This window comes from Rana temporaria, chromosome 12 (assembly GCF_905171775.1).
Source record: "Rana temporaria chromosome 12, aRanTem1.1, whole genome shotgun sequence".
In the NCBI taxonomy this organism is placed as follows: domain Eukaryota; kingdom Metazoa; phylum Chordata; class Amphibia; order Anura; family Ranidae; genus Rana; species Rana temporaria.
This window is the reverse complement of record NC_053500.1, coordinates 117,878,489-117,901,182: the sequence shown is the minus strand read 5'-3', so window position 1 is coordinate 117,901,182 and position 22,694 is coordinate 117,878,489. Positions and strand designations below refer to the sequence as shown.

General features: G+C 48.4%; 1 protein-coding gene across 1 annotated transcript; it reads left to right on the top strand.

The window, feature by feature from the left end:
* Positions 1-1,079: 1,079 nt before the first annotated feature.
* Positions 1,080-7,700, top strand: PXMP4 (peroxisomal membrane protein 4). The gene is made up of 4 exons (XM_040330347.1): positions 1,080-1,251; positions 3,258-3,320; positions 5,217-5,415; positions 6,685-7,700. Exons 1-4 carry the CDS (start codon positions 1,139-1,141, stop codon positions 6,946-6,948), a joined length of 639 nt encoding a protein of 212 aa, XP_040186281.1. The 5' UTR covers positions 1,080-1,138; the 3' UTR covers positions 6,949-7,700.
* Positions 7,701-22,694: the final 14,994 nt, after the last annotated feature.

Below are 22,694 nucleotides of genomic sequence, written 5' to 3'. Positions count from 1 at the left end.
ATTCACAATTTGGGGTGTTCGCGGGAAATTCAAAAAGCCGCAGAACACCCATTAAAAGTCTATGGGAAAAATCAAAAGTGATAATCTTAAAGGCTTATATGCAAGTTATTGCCATAAAAAGTGTTTGGGGATCCGGGGTCCTGCCCCAGGGGACATGTATCAATGCAAAAATTTCGGGAGCAGTGATTTTTATAATGCTTAAAGTGAAACAATAAAAGTGAAATATTCCTTTAAATTTTGTACCTAGGGGGGGGGGGTGTGTGTGTGTGTGTGTGTCTATAGTATGCCTGTAAAGTAGCGCATGTTTCCCGTGCTTAGAAATGTCCCTGCACAAAATGACAAAGGAAAAAAGTCAGTTAAAACTACTCGCGGGTATAATGAATTGTCGGGTCCCGTTGTCCTGCCGAGAATTTTTCCCCGGCGTATAATGCCCGCTCTGTACTGCGCAGGTGCTGCACGTGTCCATTACCAAGCCCTTTGGGTCTGGTATGAATATTAAGGGGAACCGCGAACCAAAATTTAAAAAATTGCGTGGGGAAATGCGTGGGGGGTTCACCCCAAATTCCATATAAGGCCCGTCAGGTCTGTAGGGTACCAGGCTACATGCCCTCAACATGGGGAGGATGTCCCCATGTTGATGGTGACAAGGGCCTCATCCCCACCACTCTTGCCCGGTGGTTGTGGGGGTCTGCGGGCGTGGGGCTTATCGGAATCTGGAAGACCCCTTTAACAAAGGGGAACTCCAGATCCCACCCCCCTCATGTGAATTGGTAATGGGGTACATCGTACGGTTCGTACCCCTACCATTTCACAAAAAAAAAAAAAAAATGAGTGTGTGTGTGTGTGTGGAAAGGACAGGTCTGAATGGTCCGAAAATGTTATTGTTCCTAAACACACCCAGGGTCCTTATAAGTTCAGGGTTTAGCTCTACTTTCTATTATAGTTTATTGTACTGTTATTGGGATTCACACAAAGTTCCAAATCGTGCAACCCAGGTAAGAGTCCCAGGAGAGGAACTGAGTGCGCCGAGCTCTGTTGCTACCCGGAAACTTTTAAAGAATGGACGTGACCTTTGGAACGCCGGTGGAACGCACGTGTGTTAAGAACCCGGAAGTGTCAGAGCTCTTTGGCTGTCAGAATGGCGGGGGCTGTGTTACCGATGTCTGTGATCCGAGCTGTCAACCAACTTCTGAAGAGGAAGAAATACCAAGCCGCCCTGGCCGTGATCAAAGGGTTCCGGAATGGAGCAGTGTGAGGACATGGGGGCACTTCTATTGGGGGGAGGAGGAAGGACAGGGGGCACATCCATTGCGGAGGGAGGACAGGAGGCACTTCTATTGGGGGGAGGAGGGAGGACAGGAGGCACTTCTATTGGGGGGGGAGGGAGGACAGGGGGGTACTTACATGGGGGAAGGGAGGACAGGGGGCACTTCCTTGGGGGGAGGGAGGGAGGACAGGGGGTACTTCCATTGGGGGGAGGGAGGGAGGACAGGGGGCACTTCTATTGAGGGGAGGAGGAAGGACAGGGGGCACTTCTATTGGGGGGAGGGAGGACAGGGGGTACTTCCATTGGGAGGGAGGACAGGGGGTACTTCCATTGGGGGGGGGGGGGAGGGAGGACAGGGGGCACTTCCATTGGGGGGGGAGGGAGGACAGGGGGCACTTCCATTGGGGGGGAGGGAGGACAGGGGGCACTTCTATTGAGGGGAGGAGGAAGGACAGGGGGCACTTCTATTGGGGGGAGGGAGGACAGGGGGTACTTCCATTGGGAGGGAGGACAGGGGGTACTTCCATTGGGGGGGGGGGAGGGAGGACAGGGGGCACTTCCATTGGGGGGAGGGAGGACAGGGGGCACTTCCATTGGGGGGGAGGGAGGACAGGGGGCACTTCTATTGGGGGGGGGAGGAGGGAGGACAGGGGGCACTTCTATTGGGGGGGGGGGAGGAGGAAGGACAGGGGGCACTTCTATTGGGGGGAGGAGGAAGGACAGGGGGCACTTCTATTGGGGGGAGGAGGAAGGACAGGGGGCACTTCTATTGGGGGGAGGAGGAAGGACAGGGGGCACTTCCATTGGGTGGGAGGGAGGACAGGGGGTACTTCCATTGGGAGGGAGGACAGGGGGTACTTCCATTGGGAGGGAGGACAGGGGGTACTTCCATTGGGGGGAGGGAGGGAGGGAGGGAGGACAGGGGGCACTTCTATTGGGGGGAGGAGGAAGGACAGGGGGCACTTCTATTGGAGGGAGGACAGGGGGTACTTCCATTGGGGGGGGGGGAGGGAGGGAGGACAGGGGGCACTTCCATTGGGGGGGAGGGAGGACAGGGGGCACTTCTATTGGGGGGAGGAGGAAGGACAGGGGGCACTTCTATTGGGGGGAGGAGGAAGGACAGGGGGCACTTGCATTGGGTGGGAGGGAGGACAGGGGGTACTTCCATTGGGGGGAGGGAGGACAGGGGGCACTTCCATTGGGGGGGGGAGGACAGGGGGCACTTCCATTGGGGGGGGAGGAGGGAGGAAAGGGGGCACTTCCATTGGGGGGGAAGGGAGGACAGGGGGCACTTCTATTGGGGGGGACAGGGGCACTTCTATTTGGGGGGAACCCACAGGGGGCACTTCCATTGGGGGGGAGGGAGGATAGGGGGCACTTCCATTGGGGGGAGGGAGGATAGGGGGCACTTCCATTGGGGGGGAGGGAGGACAGGGGGCACTTCCATTGGGGGGGGGGGACAGGGGCACTTCTATTGGGGGGGACGCACAGGGGGCACTTCCATTGGGGGGAGGGAGGACAGGGGGCACTTCTATTGGGGGGGGGGGGACAGGGGCACTTCTATTGGGGGGGACGCACAGGGGGCACTTCCATTGGGGGGGAGGGAGGACAGGGGGCACTTCCATTGGGGGGGGGAGGGAGGACAGGGGGCACTTCCATTTGGCGATAAGGAAAATTGTGCCGAAAATGGCGCCATCAATGCATGCGATTTTGCGATTGTGCTTATGGTGTGTTTTTCATAGGTCATGTGACTCTAAAACTGCATAAAAAATGTAAAACGGGTGCATTAGTGATGCGTTCTTGCTGCGTTTTTAGTGCATTTCAATGGGGAGGTGCGCGTTACATAGACTGTGTATTTAGATCTTTGCCATCCATTCTATTTCTTCAATATTCAGCTTGGAGTCGGTCTCCTGAACCATACAGATGTGATGTGAGGACGACTAGAGATGGAAACATTGAAATCATGATTGTCCTTTATTTTTTTCCTTAGGTATGGAGCTAAAATCCGGGCGCCGCATGCACTGGTGATGACGTTCCTGTTTAAGTCTGGAAGGTAATTTATTCTACTGCCATCTATACAGAAAGTCATGGGATCCTCTATCTGTATATGGCAATTGGCTTCTGCATTGAACGTGTGCAACTGTTACTGTAGGTGGGCTTCATCTATCAAAGTGTCTGAAATAAGAACGATCTCTCCCAAAGTCTTATCTTATAACCTGTTCTTCAGAAGTTAAGTTGGCAATAAACTTTAGCCGGCCATAGATGGATCGAATCTCGGACATTCTTCATGGACCGGCTGAGATTCAATCTGTTTATGGGCATCCTGGTTGTAATAAAGTCAATTCCTCCATCGATCGACTTCAGTACAACTAGCCTGTTGTTTTTTTTTTTTTGCATGCAATTACTAATGGTGGTTATAGCCACCGGTACTAATCGTGTTCTGCTGGCAGGGAAATTACACGCTGCAGAGCTCAGTGAGCACTGAATGGAGGGAAGGTACACACCCCCTTCGCACAGCACAAATGAACAGAGCTGAGGCTGTCAATCTGCTGGCGATCGCTCCGTCACCATTTTTCTCTTGGTGTCAGGAAAACTTGTCAGAAGGGATTCATTCTTATAGCAGAGGAATGAAGTAGCAGTGCACTTATTTTTTTTGCAAGTAAAAAAAAATGCTTTTATTATTTTTATTTTCTGTTCGGAGCTTGTAATGCATTGTACCCACGATCAGCAGATCATGGGTGTAATGCCACGGTCCTGCAAACTGTCTGTGTATCCAGGGCCGGTGCAGCCGCCTAGGGCACACTGCTGGGCGCGGGTGAGGCTGCACTGGGTGGGCGCGGGTGAGGCGGCACTGGGTGGGCGCGGGTGAGGCTGCACTGGGTGGGCGCGGGTGAGGCTGCACTGGGTGGGCGCGGGTGAGGCTGCACTGGGTGGGCGCTGGTGAGGCTGCACTGGGTGGGCGCTGGTGAGGCTGCACTGGGTGGGCGCTGGTGAGGCTGCACTGGATGGGCGCTGGTGAGGCTGCACTGGATGGACGCGGGTGAGGCTGCACTGGATGGGCGCGGGTGAGGCTGCACTGGATGCGCCTTGAGGCGATTTAGTTCGCATTTGTAGCGCTATACAAGTTACTCACTCACTTGCTTCATTAAAAAGGTGGGGGTATACATGAGCAGGGCAAAGGGGGAGGAGTCAGGGATGGAGCCAGGGGGCAAAATGAGGTTTCCCCTAAGGCAGTGATGGCAAACCTTGGCACCCCAGATGTTTTGGAACTACATTTCCCATAATGCTCTTGCACGCTGCAGTGTAGTTGAGCATCATGGAAATGTAGTTCCAAAATCTCTGGAGTGCCAAGGTTCGCCATCACTGCCCTAGGGTGTTAAAAATCCTTGCACCAGCCCCGTGTGTATCTGTGTGCCCATACCCCTCTGATACAGGCAGGCAGTTACACGCTGACAGGAAGACTCCTCCATGAACTACCTAGAGCAATCAACAGCGCCCTGCTAGTTCATTGAGACCTACAAGCCAACAGCCACAAAGACTGCTGGTACTTGTAGTTTTTCCATTCACAGAAGACTGTAATTGAATGGTGCAGCTGGGTGGGCGGAGCCCCACACAGCCACATTCTTTTTAGATTGTGACAGCGAGTGGGGGGGAGAAGATCTCAAACTCGCTGTCAAAACAGGGGGTTGTGGGGGTATTTGTAGCACGTTGGATACTGAATATGGGTGTAACATGTTACAAAAGATGGACTTCTCCTTTAAGTACACATTATGGAGGGATATACTTTGTTAATATTTCATGTGAGGTTTACAACCACTTTTATAGGTTGAACTAGATGGACTTTGTCTTTTGTTTTTCCAACCAGACTAACTATGTAACACACCTTCCAAATGTAAATGAGTCCTTAACTTTTTTTTTTTTCCAATTTCTTAACCTTGTGATTTCCTAGCTTAAAAGACAAGCTGAAAGCCATTTTCCAGGCGACATTAACTCATTCGAGGAATCTTGCTTATTTCGTCTTCACATATAAGAGCCTCTTGACGGTTCAGGAGAAAATACATGGAAGCAAATGGCAGTTTCATTCCTTCCTGGCAGCTTGTGTGGGCGGATGGGTGGTATTCGGAGCGAATAATCACATCAATAGCCAGGTAAGGCTCACCCAACGGATGGGCAGTTCCAGTCAAGTATAAAACATATCCAATAAATAAAAAAATCCATCAATTTAGAATTTGTATTTTGCTACATATTTTTGGTAAAAAAAAAAAAAATCCCAATACGTGTATATTGATTGGTTTGCGCAAAAGTTATATTAATAATAATAATTAGGGTTGTCCCGATACCATTTTTTTAGGACCGAGTACAAGTACCGATACTTTTTTCATGTACTCACCGATACGTTTAAATGTGTCCCCAAATGCAGCCATGTCCCCCCCATATATGCAGCCATGTCCCCCCCCATATATGCAGCCATGTCCCCCCCCATATATGCAGCCATGTCCCCCCCCACATATATGCAGCCATGTCCCCCCCCCCACATATATCCAGCCATGTCCCCCCCACATATATGCAGCCATGTCCCCCCCCCCCCACATATATGCAGCCATGTCCCCCCCACATATATGCAGCCATGTCCCCCCCCCCCCACATATATGCAGCCATGTCCCCCCCCCCACATATATGCAGCCATGTCCCCCCCCCCCATATATCCAGCCATGTCCCCCCCCCCCCATATATCCAGCCATGTCCCCCATGTGTGCAGCCATGTCCCCCATACCTAGATGATGCCGCTGCCGCGTTAATCTGCGTGCGGGGAACATTACAGCTTTCGTTTGAATAGCTGTGTTCCGCGCCGTTTATAGACACTCCCCCTTGCTTGGGATTGGACAGATCACCCATCCAATCCCGAGCAAGGGGGAGTGTCTATACGCGGCGCGGAACACAGCTATTCAAACGAAAGCTGTAATGTTCCCCGCACGCAGATTAACGCGGTGGCGGCTTTGCGGTATGCGGCGGCGCTTTGCGGGGGGGGGGGGGGGTTGGGGGCCAAGTATTCGGCCAGGCATCGGGGGCATTTGCGGGAGTACAAGTACTCCCGCAAATACTCTATCGGTCCCGATACTGGTATCGGTTTCGGGACAACCCTATTATTAATAATAATAATATTAAAAAAATGATTAATAAAATAAAAAATTTGAAATAATAAAAAATTAAGAAAAATAATATTTATCATTTTTTATTATTATTATTTATAATAATAATTAATAATATACAGATTCAGTGAAAAGGTAATAAACAAGAAAAAAAAATGATATTTTTTTTTTTTTTGGAATTGTAGACAAAAACAAATGCTTTTTTTCCCTAGGACACTGAATGGCATTAAATCGAAGTACCCCTCACCCCTTTTCTGTGTCTTGCAGATAAACATGTATTTATTGTCTCGGATCCTCTTCGGATTGTCCCGGGTGGCAGTAGAGAAAGGAATCATCCCGGAGCCCAAGTTTGATGTCTTCCCGATTTTCTCAGCCCTGGTGTGGGGATTTGTGCTCTGGCTGTTTGAATACCAGCGCCATACTCTCCAGCCCTCCCTGCAGTCCTCCATGACGTATCTGTATGATGACAGCAACATCTGGCACGACATCTCGGACTTCTTGATCTACAACAAGCCTAAGCAGGCTAAATAAATCCTGTATGTCCCGGCAGGATGCACTGAAATGGCCCCTTTAATTGTGGGGATTGTATTGGTAAACCTCCTTTTATACTTGAATGACTAGAATATTGGAGTGATCATGATGATTGGTACTGTACCTTGATTGGCCCGGATTTCAGAGTCCACCTATAGCCCAAACCACCCATTTGTTAGAATTTTTATCAGGTTTTACTTCTGGTTTTGTCCCTGCTGAGGAGATTTTGCCTTGCTTCCTGTCCTGGTAACCACACAGGAAAAGAGGGGATAACCCCAACAGTGAACATTGCAGTTTTGTTCTAAACCAGTGCTGTCATTGCTTACTGTCTCCCCATTGGAGAGATTTCTCTAACTTCCTGTCTCAGTGACCACACAGGAAATTGGGGAAAAATCTCCCCAATGGGGCACTGCAATACAAGCTTGCTGAGGTTTTAACAGAGATCTGAGGTTGAGAGCCGGCAACTCGTCCTTCTGAAGAAGTCACTTTATTAAATCAAGTGGGGTGTAGAAAATGCAGGGCTTGCGCGTTTCGGCAATAAGTCCTAATCGTAGCCATAAAAAAAACATGTCAGGACACAGGTCAGGGATAATCTTTGATTTTTGTACAGCTAATCATCTGATTTGCCTTATTCATTTCATGAGCTTTTGACAGGAGGGAGGGGAGGGTTTTTCTTTTACATTATTGTATGTAAATGCTGTGTCCTGACATGTTATGTTTTTTATAGCTATGATTAAAGTGGTTGTAAAGTCCAGGTTTTTTATCTTGGCTAAAAAACCTTCAGTGCAGCAGCCCCCCTAATACTGACCTGAGCCCCATCTCGGTCCAGCGAATCGCCTCAGCCATCCGGGGCTCTCCCTCCTAATTGGATAAGACACAGCAGAGGCGCCATTGGCTCCTGCTGCTGTCAATCAAAGTCAGTTAGCCAATCAGGAGAGAGAGGGGGCAGGGCCGATTTCAGCTCAGTGTCTGAATGGGCACACACCGCTGCAGCTCGGCTCCGGTGCCCCCATAGCAAGCCGCTTGCTGTGGGGGCAATCAACAGGAGGGAGGGGCCAGGAGCGACTTTATTATCACTTGAAGGCTGCATTCACCCCTGAGCTCTTAAAACGCCTGAAAAACGCCCAACAAGCAAAATCCTATTTTATTTCAATGGCACCTGTTCACATCTGGGCGTTTTCTCACCTGAAGCAAAATGCCTGAAAAACGGCTGAAGCTCAAAGAACAACACAAGCTTGTTTGGGACAGATTACAGGCGCTTTTTCTGCCTTTTAACATTGGTGACCTGAACAAAATCGCAGTAAAAATCGTCTAAAAAATGCACGACTTTGAAACACTCAGGTGTGAATGCAGCCTAAGGCTTTTTGCTGAAACGCGTAAGCCACTGCATTTTGTACACTAGAGATGCACTGAAATTTCCGCGGCTGAAACTTATTGGCCAAAAATGGTGTTATCACATTTTGTCGACAAGAGAAAGAGGTGGCGATAACTGTGCCGATAACGTGATTTCTTAGATGAGGTAAGTGAAGGAGGACTACACTAAGGTAAAGGAAGCTATTTAGGGGGAAAAAATTACCTTTACAACCCCTTTAAAGCGGAAGTAAACCCATCCATAAAACGGTTTCATTTCCGGCACGTGCTAGAAATGTAACACTCCCATTGGTTGTGCTCTCAACCAAACTGTCCAACCATCCAATGGCTGATGTCATAACTGATCACATGTGCAGCATCATGGCAGTTGTTGATTAAACCAAGGCAAAGATGGCAGCTTCCTTGGCTGAAAACGATAGGGGGGTTTACTTACACTTTAACCACTGTATAAACCAAACAAAATGTTGTAACAAACATTTTCATGCTCCTTTCGAAGCTTCTTTGAGCTCTTTGGGGCACTAGCTCCTCTCAAAACAGTGAGTTGGGGGGGGGGGGGGGGGGGTCTGCTTATAGGAGCATATGCCTAAAAGCCCTAGTGTGGATGGACACATTGGCTAACGTGGAGGGGAGTTTCCAGGCAGAAAAAAAAAATAAGAGCTCAAAAGCCTATAAAGTATATAGCAGTCTTTTGACTTCTATCAGTGTCTGGTTAAAGCTTGTAGGAGGAGTTTTTATACTGCATTGAGATGTCCTATCAGGATGCAGGACCCCTGACCCACTGTCTGGACAGTGCTGATTGGCCCTGTGCTGATTACATGCACTCTCCCAAGGAAAAAAATCCTCTCTAGCAATACACATCAAACTGAGCATGTGCAGCCTGACTCCAGTAACTGTCTTATCCAGACATGTTTTGGAGACAATGCAAGAAGGGGAGGATCTGAAAAGACAGGATCAAACGGCCTTTTTACACAATGCAAAGGATTAAGCCCTTAGGTTGTAAGGTAACAAGGATGCTTTACTGTATATACAGACTGATTTTACTGTTGGGGGGCTTAGTAACACTTTAATGCATTTCATTAACAAATTTACTGTGTTATTTAAATGACAATGAATAACCGAGTTTGCATTGAGTTCCTAAAAGCCACATGCACAGCAGGACTTTGGCTGGGAGATGGGAAAATTATCACTATGAGCCAGGCTTTGGTTTATTGCACAGCAATGTCAGGCGAATAATGGGAGCCTGCTGGTGGGAGGAGAGAGCGGAGTAATGACTTCAGCGCTGGAAGGATTGGGTTATTATTGCTGTCTGGAGGCCAAGTGATGTCACTGGATCAAAAAAAGTAATAAAAGGGAAAGGTTTTGTTATATTTTATAATGATTTGTTGATGAGAGGAGAAAGGAGGAGCCAGGAAAGGTAAAATATGATAACGTTTTTAAACTTCTGCTTTGGGCTGCCGTTACGCATGATCGTGGGCGCAATTGGTGCGATTCCGCCCTGTTCTTTCAAATGGCTGCAAAATGCAGAACACGTTTGCGATGCCATTACTTGCAATGGCACCCCAATAATGCCGCGATTGTCGCGGTCCACCGATGATGGCAAATCGCAGCCGCTGTAGGTGCTCCCAGGGCTGGAGGAGATGTAGAGGAGGTCTGCCACCAAAGTAGAGCTGGGTGATTTTCTCCAAAAAAAAAAAACTTGATTCAAGATTCGAATCGAGTTGTGTTTTTTTGTTTTTGATGGACACCGCGCCGGTGATCTGCCGTGCTGGTTCCAGGTGTCCTGGAAGTTCCAGCGCATGCGCGAACTGATGCGGGAAAGTTCCTTCAAGCACTGCGCAGGTGCAAACTTGCTGACGGAAATCCCCGAACGGTGGCCGGCATCCAGGGCGACGTGGATTTTGAGGTAAGTGGCCAGTCGGCCTCATGTCTTCGCTGCGCTCGGACGGCTCGCTTCGCTCGCTCGGCCTCCTGGCTCTTTTTTTTAACATCCTCCAATCCACGGGGATGTTAAAGAATGAGCCTGGATGCCGGGCGAGGTTCGGGAATTTCCGTCGGGAAGTTTGCGCCTGCGCAGTCAGTGAAGGAACTTTCCCCACAGTGGAACATTGAGGACAAGTCACCGTTCCTAAGGAGCTGCGGGCAGGAGATTTTAGGCGAGGCCGCGGCTTCGGCCTAGTCCACGGCTTCCGGCCTCGCCTAAAAACTCCTGCCCGCAGCTCCTGAGGACTGGCGCGGTGTCAGCGCCGGTCCTGGTGATTTGACCTTGCAACTCGATTCACAATTCAAATCTATTTTTTTATTTTTCCAGCCCATCACTTCCTCCCCTATACCCATGGGGTCCTGGAACTTCTCCTCCAGCCCTCTAAGCACCTCCAGAGGCCCTGATTTGCTGTCCTCTGCGGACCGGGACACCTATGTAGATTATTTTGCATGTGGCCAGATATATACTGTGAGCTCTAACATTTTTTAAACTGCCCACTAAATCCCTTTTTTCCTTTTTCATCACACCCACACACTGGGGGAAATCGCATGCGATTCAGACAGGAATTGCACCGCATTCCTGTTCAAATAGCATTTTTTTTTTGTGTTGATGCAAATGGCACAGCAAAGTATGGGTACTCTGTATAGGTGAGTACTTGACCGAAAGTATCAGTACAGTATCGGTGCAACCCCATTAGGCGCCATTAGCAACAGCGGTTTTCCACACTGCAAATCCCAGCTGCAAGAATCTACCGTATTTATTTGAGTATAACGCGCAAAATTTTATACCCAAAAAAAAAATCAAAGTTTGGGTGCGCGTTATACACGAGGACTGGGGTGGGGTGGCAGTGGCGTTCCACTTTAAACCTAGCCTTTTGTATCACCTTGCCCCAACCCCCCACCGCCCCCCCGCCACCAACGCCACTACAACGTTAATCACTGCGGCGCGGGGAACATTACAGATCGCTTTTGTTTGAATAGCTGTTTTCCCCTGCCGCGCGTAGACACTCCCCCTTGGACGGATCTGTCCAATCGCGAGCAAGGGGGAGTGTCTATGCATGGCAGGGAAAACAGATGTTCAAACGAACGCTGTCTGTAATGTTCCCGGGCCGTGGTGATTAACAGTAGGTACGGGGGACATGGCTGGACATACGGGGGACATGGCTGGACATACGGGGGACATGGCTGGACATACAGGGGACATGGCTGGACATACGGGGGACATGGCTGGACATACAGGGGTCAATACATTGTCAATAAATGATTTTTGGCAATTACAATGATTTTATACCGATTTTTAATCGAAAATTAGGGGTGCGCGTTATACACGTGTGCGCGTTATACTCGAATAAATACGGTACTTATTTCTACTCCATAACTGTGTACCAGGACTTAAAACATGTTGCCGCATGTTGAAACATTTTAGACCACGTCAAGTTTTCTTTTTAATATTTCACATAATTTTTATGATACATTTCTAGTGGGAAAGAAAATGGCTTTTTTTTTTTTTAAATGAGTGAAAATTTGTATATATTAAGCATTAAATAATTTTTAATACATTTTAAATATTGCAAAAAAAAAAAAAGTCTTTGGGTGTTTTTGAATTCCTTATTTCTTTTATTTTTTTTTCAGAGTTGACAAATGGTTATGGGGGCAAAATCCATGATGACAAAGTAGATCCCCTTTGGGAGACACCAACTTATTCAGCAGTAATGCTGAAAAGTATATGGATTACAAGCAGAACACAATCCGGGGGAAAATATAACGTACGGGCTGCTTTCACACTGAGGCACTATTGCGCTAAAAATAGCGCCTGCAAAGCACCCTGAAAGAGCCGTTCCTTTATATCCAGTGTGAAAGCCTGAGGGCTTTTTTTTTGCATTGCGCTGGCAGGACGGTAAAATCTTTGAGGTGCTGTAGGAGTGGGGAATAAACCGCACCTGCCCATTGAAACAAAATGGGACAGCACCTCCAAAGCGCCGCAAATTGGCGTTTTTGCGGGAGGGTTTGACCCCTTTTTTGTCTGCTAGCGGGGGATAAAACTGCCCCACTAGCGGCCGAAAATCGTCGCTAAAAAGACGGTAAAGCGCCGCTAAAAATAGCGCCACTTTAGCGCCGACGCACCCAGTGTTTCAGTGTGAAGTTACCCTTGGAGGGCTCGTTAAAAGATAAAAACAATGGCCTGGATTCAAGAAGCAATTGCGCCTGTGTAACCATAAGTTACACAGCGCAATTGCTTACCTGCCCCGGCGTAACGAATGCTCCTGATTCAGGAACCTCGTTACGCCGACTGCAGCCTAAGATATGCGCGGCATAAGGCTCTTATGCCCGCATATCTTAGGCTGCATTCTTGCGATGGCCGCTAGGTGGCGTTCCCGTTGTGCTCAGCGTATAGTATGCAAATTGCATACGAACGCCGATTCACAATGTTGCGCGAGCCCTGCGTACGCAATTTACGTTGTTTCCGTGCGGCGGTTTTAGCGTATTAGCAGGGGCAGCCAATGTTACGTATACCCGTCGTTCCCGCGTTGCGAAATTTGAAAGTTACGTAGTTTGCGTAAGTGAATCGTGAATGGCACTGGACGCCATTCACGTTCACTTTGAAGCAAATGACGTCCTTGCGACGTCATTTGCCGCAATGCACGTCGGGAAAGTTTCCCGACGGAGCATGCGCTCTACGCGGGAACGCGCCTAATTTAAATGATTCCCGCCCCCTACGGGATCATTTAAATGGCGCACGCTTACGCTGGGCATTTGCAATGCTGCGTGAATCAAGGGCAGCGCAGTAAATTTGCGGGGGCGCAGGGCAAAAACGTTGCCCTGCGCCTCTGTAAAAAATGCGCAAATCTACTTGAATCCGGGCCAATGAAATAGAAAAATGGAACATAGAAGTGTAGTTTGCTAAAGAGACCAATTAAATTCCTTCTTATTATTCCTTGCTAATATGTGATCGTAAAGGGTTATGACCTAACACATACAGTGCCTTGAAAAAGTATTCATACCCCTTGAAATTTTCTACATTTTGTCATGTTACAACCAAAAACATAAATGTATTTTATGTGATAGACCAACACAAAGTGGCACAGAATTGTGAAGTGGAAGGAAAATTATGTGGCGTGCATTTGTATTCAGCCCCCTTTACTCTGACACCCTTAACTAAAATCTAGTGGAACCAATTGCCTTCAGAAGTCACCTAATTAGTAAATGAAGTTCACCTGTGTGTCCTTTAATCTCAGTATCAATACAGCTGTTCTGTGAAGCCCTCGGAGGTTTGTTGGAAAACGTTAATGAACATACAGCATCGTGAAGGTCAAGGAACACACCAGACAGGTCAGGGATAAAGTTGTGGAGAAGTTTTGTTTTTAAATCAAATAGACGTTTATTAAAAGAACAACAGACATACAAAAAACAATTTGTACAGTACATACATTTGTTTGCACACAGTAAAAGTACACCTTCTAGGCAAAGACACTTGACCATGTACGTTTACACCGGAAATGTAGTTCTGGCGATACATTAAAAAGGCTCCATGCACACAGAAGCTAAAAAAAAAGCTATAAAAAAACGCCAGTAGCTATGCAGGGAGCCTTTCAATGGGGTAGATTCAGTAAGATTTGCGCAGTTTTTACGTAGGCGCAGGGCACCGTTTTTGCACTGCGCCCCCGCAAATTATCTGCGCTACCCTCGATTCACGGAGCAGTAGCTCCGTAAATTGCGTGGGCGCTCCGGCAAAATGCCCGGCGTAAGCGCGCGCAATTTAAATGATCCCGTAGGGGGCGTGGATTATTTAAATTAGGCGCGTTCCCGTGCATGCTCCGTCGGGAAACTTTCCCGACGTGCATTGCGGTAAATGACGTCGCAAGGACGTCATTTGCTTCAAAGTGAACGTGAATGGCGTCCAGCGCCATTCACGATTCACTTACGCAAACGACGTAAAATGTAAACTTAAACGACGGGTATACGTAACATTGGCTGCCCCTGCTATTAGCTGGAGCAGCCTTACGCGAAACCCGACGTACGCAAACTACGTAAACTGCGTACGCAGGGCTCGCGTAGGGTTGTGAATCGGCGTTAGTATGCAATTTGCATACTATACGCTGACCACAACGGGAACGCCACCTAGCGGCCAACGTAAGAATGCAGCCTACGATATGAGGGCATAAGGAGCCTTATGCCAGTCAGTTCTTAGGCTGCAGTCGGCGTAACGAGGTTCCTGAATCGGGAGCATTCGTAACGCCGGCGCAGGTAAGCAATTGCGATGCGTAACTATGGTTACGCAGACGCAATTGCTCTTTGAATCTACCCCAGTGTTTTTTAGCTTTTTTTTCAATGGATTAAAAAACGCTGGGGCCAGCGGTTTTGAGCGTTTCACGTTTTTTTCCCGCGGAAAAAATGCACTTTGAATGCAAATTTCGGGCGTTCAGAAAAAAGCCAATAAACTCCAAAGCTCATTAACACTAAAAAAACGCCCATGTGTGCACGGGCACATAGGCTAACATAGAGTTCAGGAACGCCAATAAACTGCAGTTTATCAGCGTCTGTGTGCATGGAGCCTAAGGCCCCATTCACACCTAGGCGTTTTTACGCCTGAAGCGCTACGCTCACAAACGCCAGAGGGATGAATTAACATTATTTGCTATGGTGACTGTTCACACCTGAACGCCGAACGCCCAAACGCCTGTCGCGCAAAGCTCAAACAAGTCCAGGACCTTTTTTTGTCGCGCGTATCGTGCGGTTTGGGCGTATTTGAGCGTTTCCATTTCCCATAGAAAGTAATGGAAACGCTCGATTCAAGCGACTTGCGCGACAACGGGCGTTTGCTACGGCCGTTTCGTCACTTTAATCAATAGAACTTGTCGCCCATGCAGAAGATTAAAAAAATCTACCAACATAGCAACAAGTGATGAAAAGATGATAATTGTTCCTATTGGCTAAAATAAAAAACGTCGAAGTACAAAAACGTCGGACAACGCTGTATGCAAACGCGCAAATAAGCATGAATACGCGCCCAAAGTATACTACCCAATACTTTAGAAAACAGGAGTCCCGCCACAGGACAAAAGATCACCATGGGGTGAGGGATCATCCCGGGTGCCATATTCCCTCCCCTACCTACGACCAGGCTCTTACACAAGCAAACGATCCATAATCGGATCAACCGGGACCAGACCCGGAACCCCCAACCATCTTGCCCAAATCTTTGCACACTCCCTCTATGTTGATATATGTATTTCTCCAATCTAATAGTGTCCCCCATGTTATTCCGCCATTCCCTCACCGTGGGGGGGTTGTTGTGGAGAAGTTTAAAGCAGGGTTAGGTTATATAAAAAAAAAAAAAAATATTGCAAGCTTTGAACATCTCATGGAGCACTGTTCAATACATTATCCGAAAATGGGAAGGGTATGGCGCAACTGCAAACCTACCAAGAGATGGCCATCCCCCTCTGAGAAGCAGCCAAGAGGCCCATGGGAACTCTGGAGGAGCTGCAGAGATCCACAGTTCAGGTGGGAGAATCTGTCCACAGGACAACTATTAGAGCCCATTCACACCTAGGCGTTTTGTCGCCTGTAGCGCGACGCTCACAAACGCCAGAGGGACCAAAATACATGAAAGTCTATGGGGATGGTTCACATCTGAACGCTGATGCGCCTGACGCCCATCGCCTGTAGCCAAAAAAAAGTTCCGGACCCTTTTTTGTTGCGCGTATCGGGCGGTTTGGGCGTATTTGAGCGTTTCCATTTCCCATAGAAAGTAATGAAAACGCTCGATTCAAGCGACTTGCGTGACAACGGGCGTTTGCTCCGGGCGTTTCGTCGCTTTAATCAATAGAACTTGTCGCCCAGGCAGAAGATTAAAAAAAATCTACCAACATAGCAAGAAGTGATGAAAAGATGATAGTTTTTCCTATTGGCTAAAATAAAAAACGTCAAAGTACAAAAACGTCGGACAACGCTGTATGCAAACGCGCAAATAAACATGAATACGCGCGACAAAACGCCGGAAAAAAACACCGAAAAAAAACGCCGAACGACCGACGCTCAGGTGTGAATGCAGCCTTAGTCGTGCCAAAAATCTGCCCTTTATGGAAGAGTGAAAAGAAGAAAGCCCTAAGAAGTCCCATTTGCAGTTTGCGAGAAGCCATGTGGGGGACACAGCAAACATGTGGAAGAAGGTGCTCTGGTCAGATGAGACCAAAATGTAACTTTTTGGCTTAAAGCGGAGTTCCGGCCACAATTTCACTTTTTAAATATAAATACCCCTGTAATACACAAGCTTAATGTATTCTAGTAAAGTTAGTCTGTAAACTAAGGTCCGTTTTGTTAGGTTGTTACAGCATTTAGACACTTTATAAAATAGAAATTGACTGGGGCCATCTTAAGTGTGGGCATCATGAAGCCAGACTGTATGACTTCCTGGATTTCAGCCTTGCAGACCTCGCACATGCTCAGTGCTGCACAAGCAGTGTCAGATCAGGTTTCAGCACCTGTGCTGTCCAAGTCACATGATTCTTTGAGACTGGGGAGTGCACAGACTCCTGGAAAGTTACACCCACTACATTCCCAGGAGTCTGTGCGGTGTAGGTTAGGAAGCATTAAGCACCTAGGTGCAGGAAGTGGGAAGATTAACTATTCTGCCTAGCAACAACACTTTGAAGGCATCTAAAAAAAAAAAAAAAAATTCGTAAAGGACTAATGACATTTTTTTTAAAACTTCTGATGTAATGTTATATTTATGAGTGGAACTCCACTTTAACAGCAAAGTGCTATGTGTGGCAGAAAACTAAACCTGGACATCACCCTGAACACGCCATCCCCACCGTGAAACATGGTGGTGGCAGCACCATGTTGTGGTGATGCTTTTCTTCAGCAGGGACAGGGAAGCTGGTCAGAGTTGATGGGAAGATGGATGGAGTGAAATACAGGGTGGAACTCTGCTTTAAGATAAAAAAAACCTTCTGCCTCTACAACCACTTTAATATTGACAAGTAACCACAGTGCATTTTTAATGTGGTTTAGGAAACGCATATAAAACGTGGGTTTCCCACACCGCCTTTTTTTTTAAAAAGTTTGTTTATTGATTTTCTGCATTTACAATTATCTATAAGGCACACAAACTGTTACATCACATGTATAAATCAGTGCAGAAGAATATTATTGGACCCACACCGCGTTTTAATATGAACAGGTAATATGAAGTAATATTAACCAATTTATGACCGCTTAAAAGTGGGGGTTGTTCTACTACAGGATGTGCATGTTTGTTGCTGGACGGCCGATGTTTCTGTGCTAAAAGCGTGCTCGTTGTGCGCTCCTAGCACAAAGACCAAATTGTGAAAGACCGTTCTCTGCTAACGATTGGAAGCCGATGAGACCAACTTCTGATAGGGTTGCCACCTGTCCAGGATTCACCTGGACAGTCTGGGTTTTGAATCATGTGTCCAGGTTTCAGTCTGTCTGAAAACCAGACACATTATTCAGACTGGGTGTGGCTCCCCAAGTAACTGAGATAGTTGCACAAAACTTTGGCCCAGATTCTCATACAATTACGTTGCTCCTGGGCAGCGTAACGTATGTGATTTACATTACACCGCCGCAGGTTTACAGCGTTAGTGCCTGATTCTCAGAACACTTACCAGTAAACTTGCGGCGGTGTATCGTAAAAGCGCTCGGCGCAAGCCCGCCCAATTCAAATGGGGCGGGCACCATTTAAATTAGGCGCACTCCCGCGCCGAGCGTACTGCGCATGCTCCGTCGGGTAAATTACCCGACGTGCATTGCGCTAAATGACGTCGCCCCGACGTCATTTGCTTAGACGTTAACGTAAATGGCGTCCAGCGCCATTCACGGACGTCTTACGGAAACGACGTAATTTTTTTAAATTTTGACGCGGGAACGACGGCCATACTTAACATTGGTTGCCCCTTATAATAGCAGGGGCAACTTTACGCGTCGCTTAAGCTATGGAAACGTCGTAATGTTCGGGAAACTCGCGTAATTACCTAATTTACATAAGCGACGGGGAAAACGACGATGCGACACCTAGCGGCGGGAAAAAAAATTGCATTTAAGATCTGACAGCGTAAGAGCCTTACGCCTGTCAGATCTAATGGGTATCTATGCGTAACTGATTCTAAGAATCAGTCGCATAGATACCCGGGGCCAGATTAGGACTTACGACGGCGCAAATGGTGTTGCACCGTCGTAACGCCATTGAGAATCTGGGCCTTTGTTCCCATCTGGGAGCTGCAGGCCGCTGTCTGGGGGGCAAGTCCAGCATTTCTGGGGTGGAGGAGGGGAGGTGGTGATGATGTCAGCCAGAGCAGTTTGGCTACACCCACTGTTCCAGGTCTTTTATAATTCTATAGTGCAGCGGCGGTACGTCCATAGTGGGTGCAGGAGCGCCGCCCCTTCTCTCCCCTGCGCCGTCACTCAAGTCTTCAATACATAGAGATTCATACATTGCATGATTCTCTATGTATTGTCGCCGGCGCTGCTGCTGCCCACTATTCAGATGGCTGCCCCCCTGGTGAGCGCCGGCCATCTGAATAACATTAGTTTGTTGGTTTTTGAAAGTGGCTCTAATCGGCTTCCAAATAGTTAACCAGGGAACGCAGGGGGTGTGCGTTCCCTGGTTAACACTGACACTCATCTCAGCCAATCAGGTTCACTGGGTCTGTTTACTGGTAACCTGATTGGCTGAAGTGACATCGAGGGCGGGACTCAGAAGAAGACATCGAGGGAGCGCGGAGGGAGGATGACTGACCCGAGAAAGGTAAGTGCCAGGGGGGCAATCTGGCGGTTTTTGAGGGGGCAAACTGGCGACTATTGATGGGCACAGTGGTGACAATTGATGGCACAGTGGCTGCGTTTGATGGCATGGCACAGTGGCTGCGTTTGATGGCACAGTGGTGACAATTGATGGCACAGTGGCTGCGTTTGATAGCATGGCACAGTGGCTGCGTTTGATGGTATGGCACAGTGGCTGCGTTTGATGGCACAGTGGCGACAATTGATGGCATGGCACAGTGGCGACAATTGCTGGCACAGTGGTGACAATTTCTGGGCACAGTGGCTGCGTTTCATGGGCACAGTGGCGACAATTGATGGGCACAGTGAGGCTGCAATTGATGTTTTTTTTTATTTTTCGTTTGTTTGCGCCCCCCAAAAAATTTGGTGCACCAGCCACCACTGCTATAGTGTATACTACGGGGGGGAAAAAGTGCCCTGTGCCGCAAAAGTGTTCGGGTTTGGCTTGAAGAAAAGGTTTCAACCCTAACTTCTGACCATGTGACCATCGTGGCAGCCAATCACGCGGCTGATCTTTCCCACCCCCGGCCATTTTAAGGGACACCAGGGGTAGGAGGGAAAGGGATAAAGCCAAGGCATTTGCATAACAGTCAGGCAACTAACATTTTCAGAAGAAGGTCCTCCATGGTAGCCTTCATGTTTCTCTAATAACAAGACTCCTTTATGCTGCCCATGTGAGCCGTGGTAAAACAGAGCTGCGTGTGGCTTCACTTTCAGGTCACAATACCCGCGTTCCATGACCTTGCTCTATATAGACAATATAAAGTATATATGTATTCTGTAAATAGTGATGTGTCATCCATCTCTTATCAGTTGCTTGCAATGCTCAGCCTGACGTAGAACGAGCGAGTGAGTGAGCCGTCCTGTGCTGCCTGTTGCTGGGACCTTCCTGCAGTACTTCCAGAAATACTGTAAACTGCTTTTAAAAATAGAAATGTTTAACATATTAAAAACGACAAAATATGCCAGGACTTTGGCAAAAACAGGAACTCGGTGGACAGAGCTGGCTGAGGGTGCATGCATGTCCTTGACCGCACTGTATGGCTACCAGCAGTTGGGGGATGGTAAAACCCTGAGATTGAGCTGAGGTTTTACGCCTCCCCCCCAGCCGATCCCTCTTGAGCTACAGAGGCACATGCTGCGGCAGGTACTATACCACCTGGCACCCACCAATCGTAAACTGTTCAAGCAAATGGTGCTGCTTTGCACCCACCATGCAACCGCATAAAAAGCAAGTGATTGTGGCACGCTACTGTTGGATGCAAGGGGTTAAAGTGGTTGTAAAGGCACAAGGTTTTTTTACCCTGCATGAAAAACCTTTTGTGTGCTGCCCCCCCGACGGCATCTGTGTTAGATCCGACAGGCGTACGTCTTTGTACGTGGTCGGATCTTAGATGCAATTTTTTGGCGTCCGCTGGGTGGCGTTCACGTCGTAATCCGCGTCGAGTATGCAAATTAGCTATTTCCGACGATCCACGAAACGTACGAGCGGCCGTCGCATTTTTTTACGTCGTTTCCGTTCGGCTTTTTCCGGCGTATAGTTAAAGCTGCTATCTGGTGGCGTACTCAATGTTAAGTATGGCCGTCGTTCCCGCGTCTAATTTTGAAAATTTTACGTCGTTTGCGTAAATCGTCCGTGAATGGGGCTGGACGCCATTTATGTTCACGTTGAAAACAATGACGTCCTTGCGACGTCATTTAGCGCAATGCACGGCGGGAAATTTTAGGGACGGCGCATGCGCTGTTTGGCGCGGGGACGCACTTCATTTAAATGAAACACGCCCCCCTACCCGCCTAATTTTAAATCCGCCACGAGAGATAAACTATGCCGCCGTAACTTACAGCGCAAATTCATTGAGGATTCAAACCAAAGCCAGGTAAGTTACAGCGGCGTAGCGTATCTCACATCTGCACCGGGCGCAGCGCAGGTACGTGGATCTACCCCTAAGTGTCTTATGGACACATAGGGCAGCGGCTCAGGAGCATGCACGCAGCGGTGCCCCCCAGGGAAAGCAGCTTTCTCTGGGGGAAGGCGCCACGAGTGGTGGCGAGGGACCCAAAAAGTAGAAGGCTCTGTGGGAGTCCACAGCAGAAGCATATCTGCTATCATAAAGCGCCCCAGACCTGCAGAATATAATAGAAGTCTATTGCCGCGTACACACCATAGTTTGTCTTGTCGTTCAAAAAAACGTTGTTTTTCACAGCGTGATTCCTCTCCAGCCTGACTTGCATACACACGTTCATGCAAAAAAAGGGCGGTGACGTACAACATATGCGACGGGACTATAAAGGGGAAGCTCCTTTCAAATGGCGCCACCCTTTGGGCTGCTTTTGCTGATCCTCGTATTAGTAAAAGTTTGGTGAGAGACGATTTGCGCTTTTCAGTCTTTGTGCTTTTCAGTCCATTACAGCGAGACGAATGTGCTATCTCCATTCGTTTTACCAGAACGAGCGCTCCCTTCTCATACTTGATTCTGAGCATGTGCATTTTTTTCACCTCAAAAAAGCATACACACGACCGTTTTTTGTGACGAGAGAAAAGACTGACGTGAAACACGATGAGAAAAAAGAGAGCTGCTTTCAATTTTTTGCGGGCAGTTTTTTCGTCGAGAAAAATGCTAGGGAGCATACACACGACTGGTTTTCTCGTCCAATTTTCACATTGTGAAAAACGGTTGTGTGTACAAGGCATTAGGCTCAGTGCAGCTAACCCGCAGGACAGCTTCAGGTGCACTGCGATGTACCTGGGCATCAGTGTGAAAACAGCTTAATAACCCCTGCTTTTTTTTTTATATAAGTGCTAATATGCCCGTTGCAGAAGTGCAGTGTGTGGGATACTCCAACTTCTGCTGGCATCGCTCTCCAGGCTGCCAGAAAGGTCCCAGGTGAAGTGTTCCCTCCATTTTCGGCTTGATGCACTCTGATGCTCTGGGATGGCAGTTTAGGTGACCTGATTATCGCATTCTGGGCTTGTCAACCCACCATCTCAGAGCATGGGCATACGCTTCCCTGGTTTCAAGTTGACAAGCTGCATCAGGTGGTAGGTGACGCTGGCAAGTAACAAGCTGCATCTAGTGGCAGGCGATGATGGCATGCTGCATCTGGTGGCAGACGGCGGTGGCACACTGCATCTGGTGGCAGGCTATGGGTGGCAAGTGGCACACTGCATCTGGTGGCGGATGATGGTGGCAAGTGACAAGCTGCATCAGGTGGCAGAATGGCAGACTATGGGTGGCAAGTGGCACACTGCATCTGGATTTAATGGATTTATTGGTGGCGGATGATGGTGGCAAGTGACAAGCTGCATCAGGTGGCAGAATGGAAGACGACAGTGGCAGACTATGGGTGGCAAGTGGCACACTGCATCTGGTGGCGGATGATGGTGGCAAGTGACAAGCTGCATCGGGTGGCAGGCGACGTAGCAAGTGACAAGCTGCATCTGGTGGCAGGCGACAGTGGCACACTGCATCTGGTGGTGGATGATGGTGGCAAGTGACAAGCTGCATCGGGTGGCAGGCGACAGTGGCACACTGCATCTGGTGGCAGATGATGGTGGCAAGTGACAAGCTGCATTGGGTGGCAGGCGA

Coding starts and splice junctions, on each gene's coding strand:
- PXMP4 (XM_040330347.1), top strand. CDS start 1,139: ATGGCGGGGGCTGTGTTACCGATGTCTGTGATCCGAGCTGTCAACCAA. Junction 3,321..5,216: donor TTCCTGTTTAAGTCTGGAAG/GTAATTTATTCT, acceptor GTGATTTCCTAG/CTTAAAAGACAAGCTGAAAG. Junction 5,416..6,684: donor ATAATCACATCAATAGCCAG/GTAAGGCTCACC, acceptor TGTGTCTTGCAG/ATAAACATGTATTTATTGTC.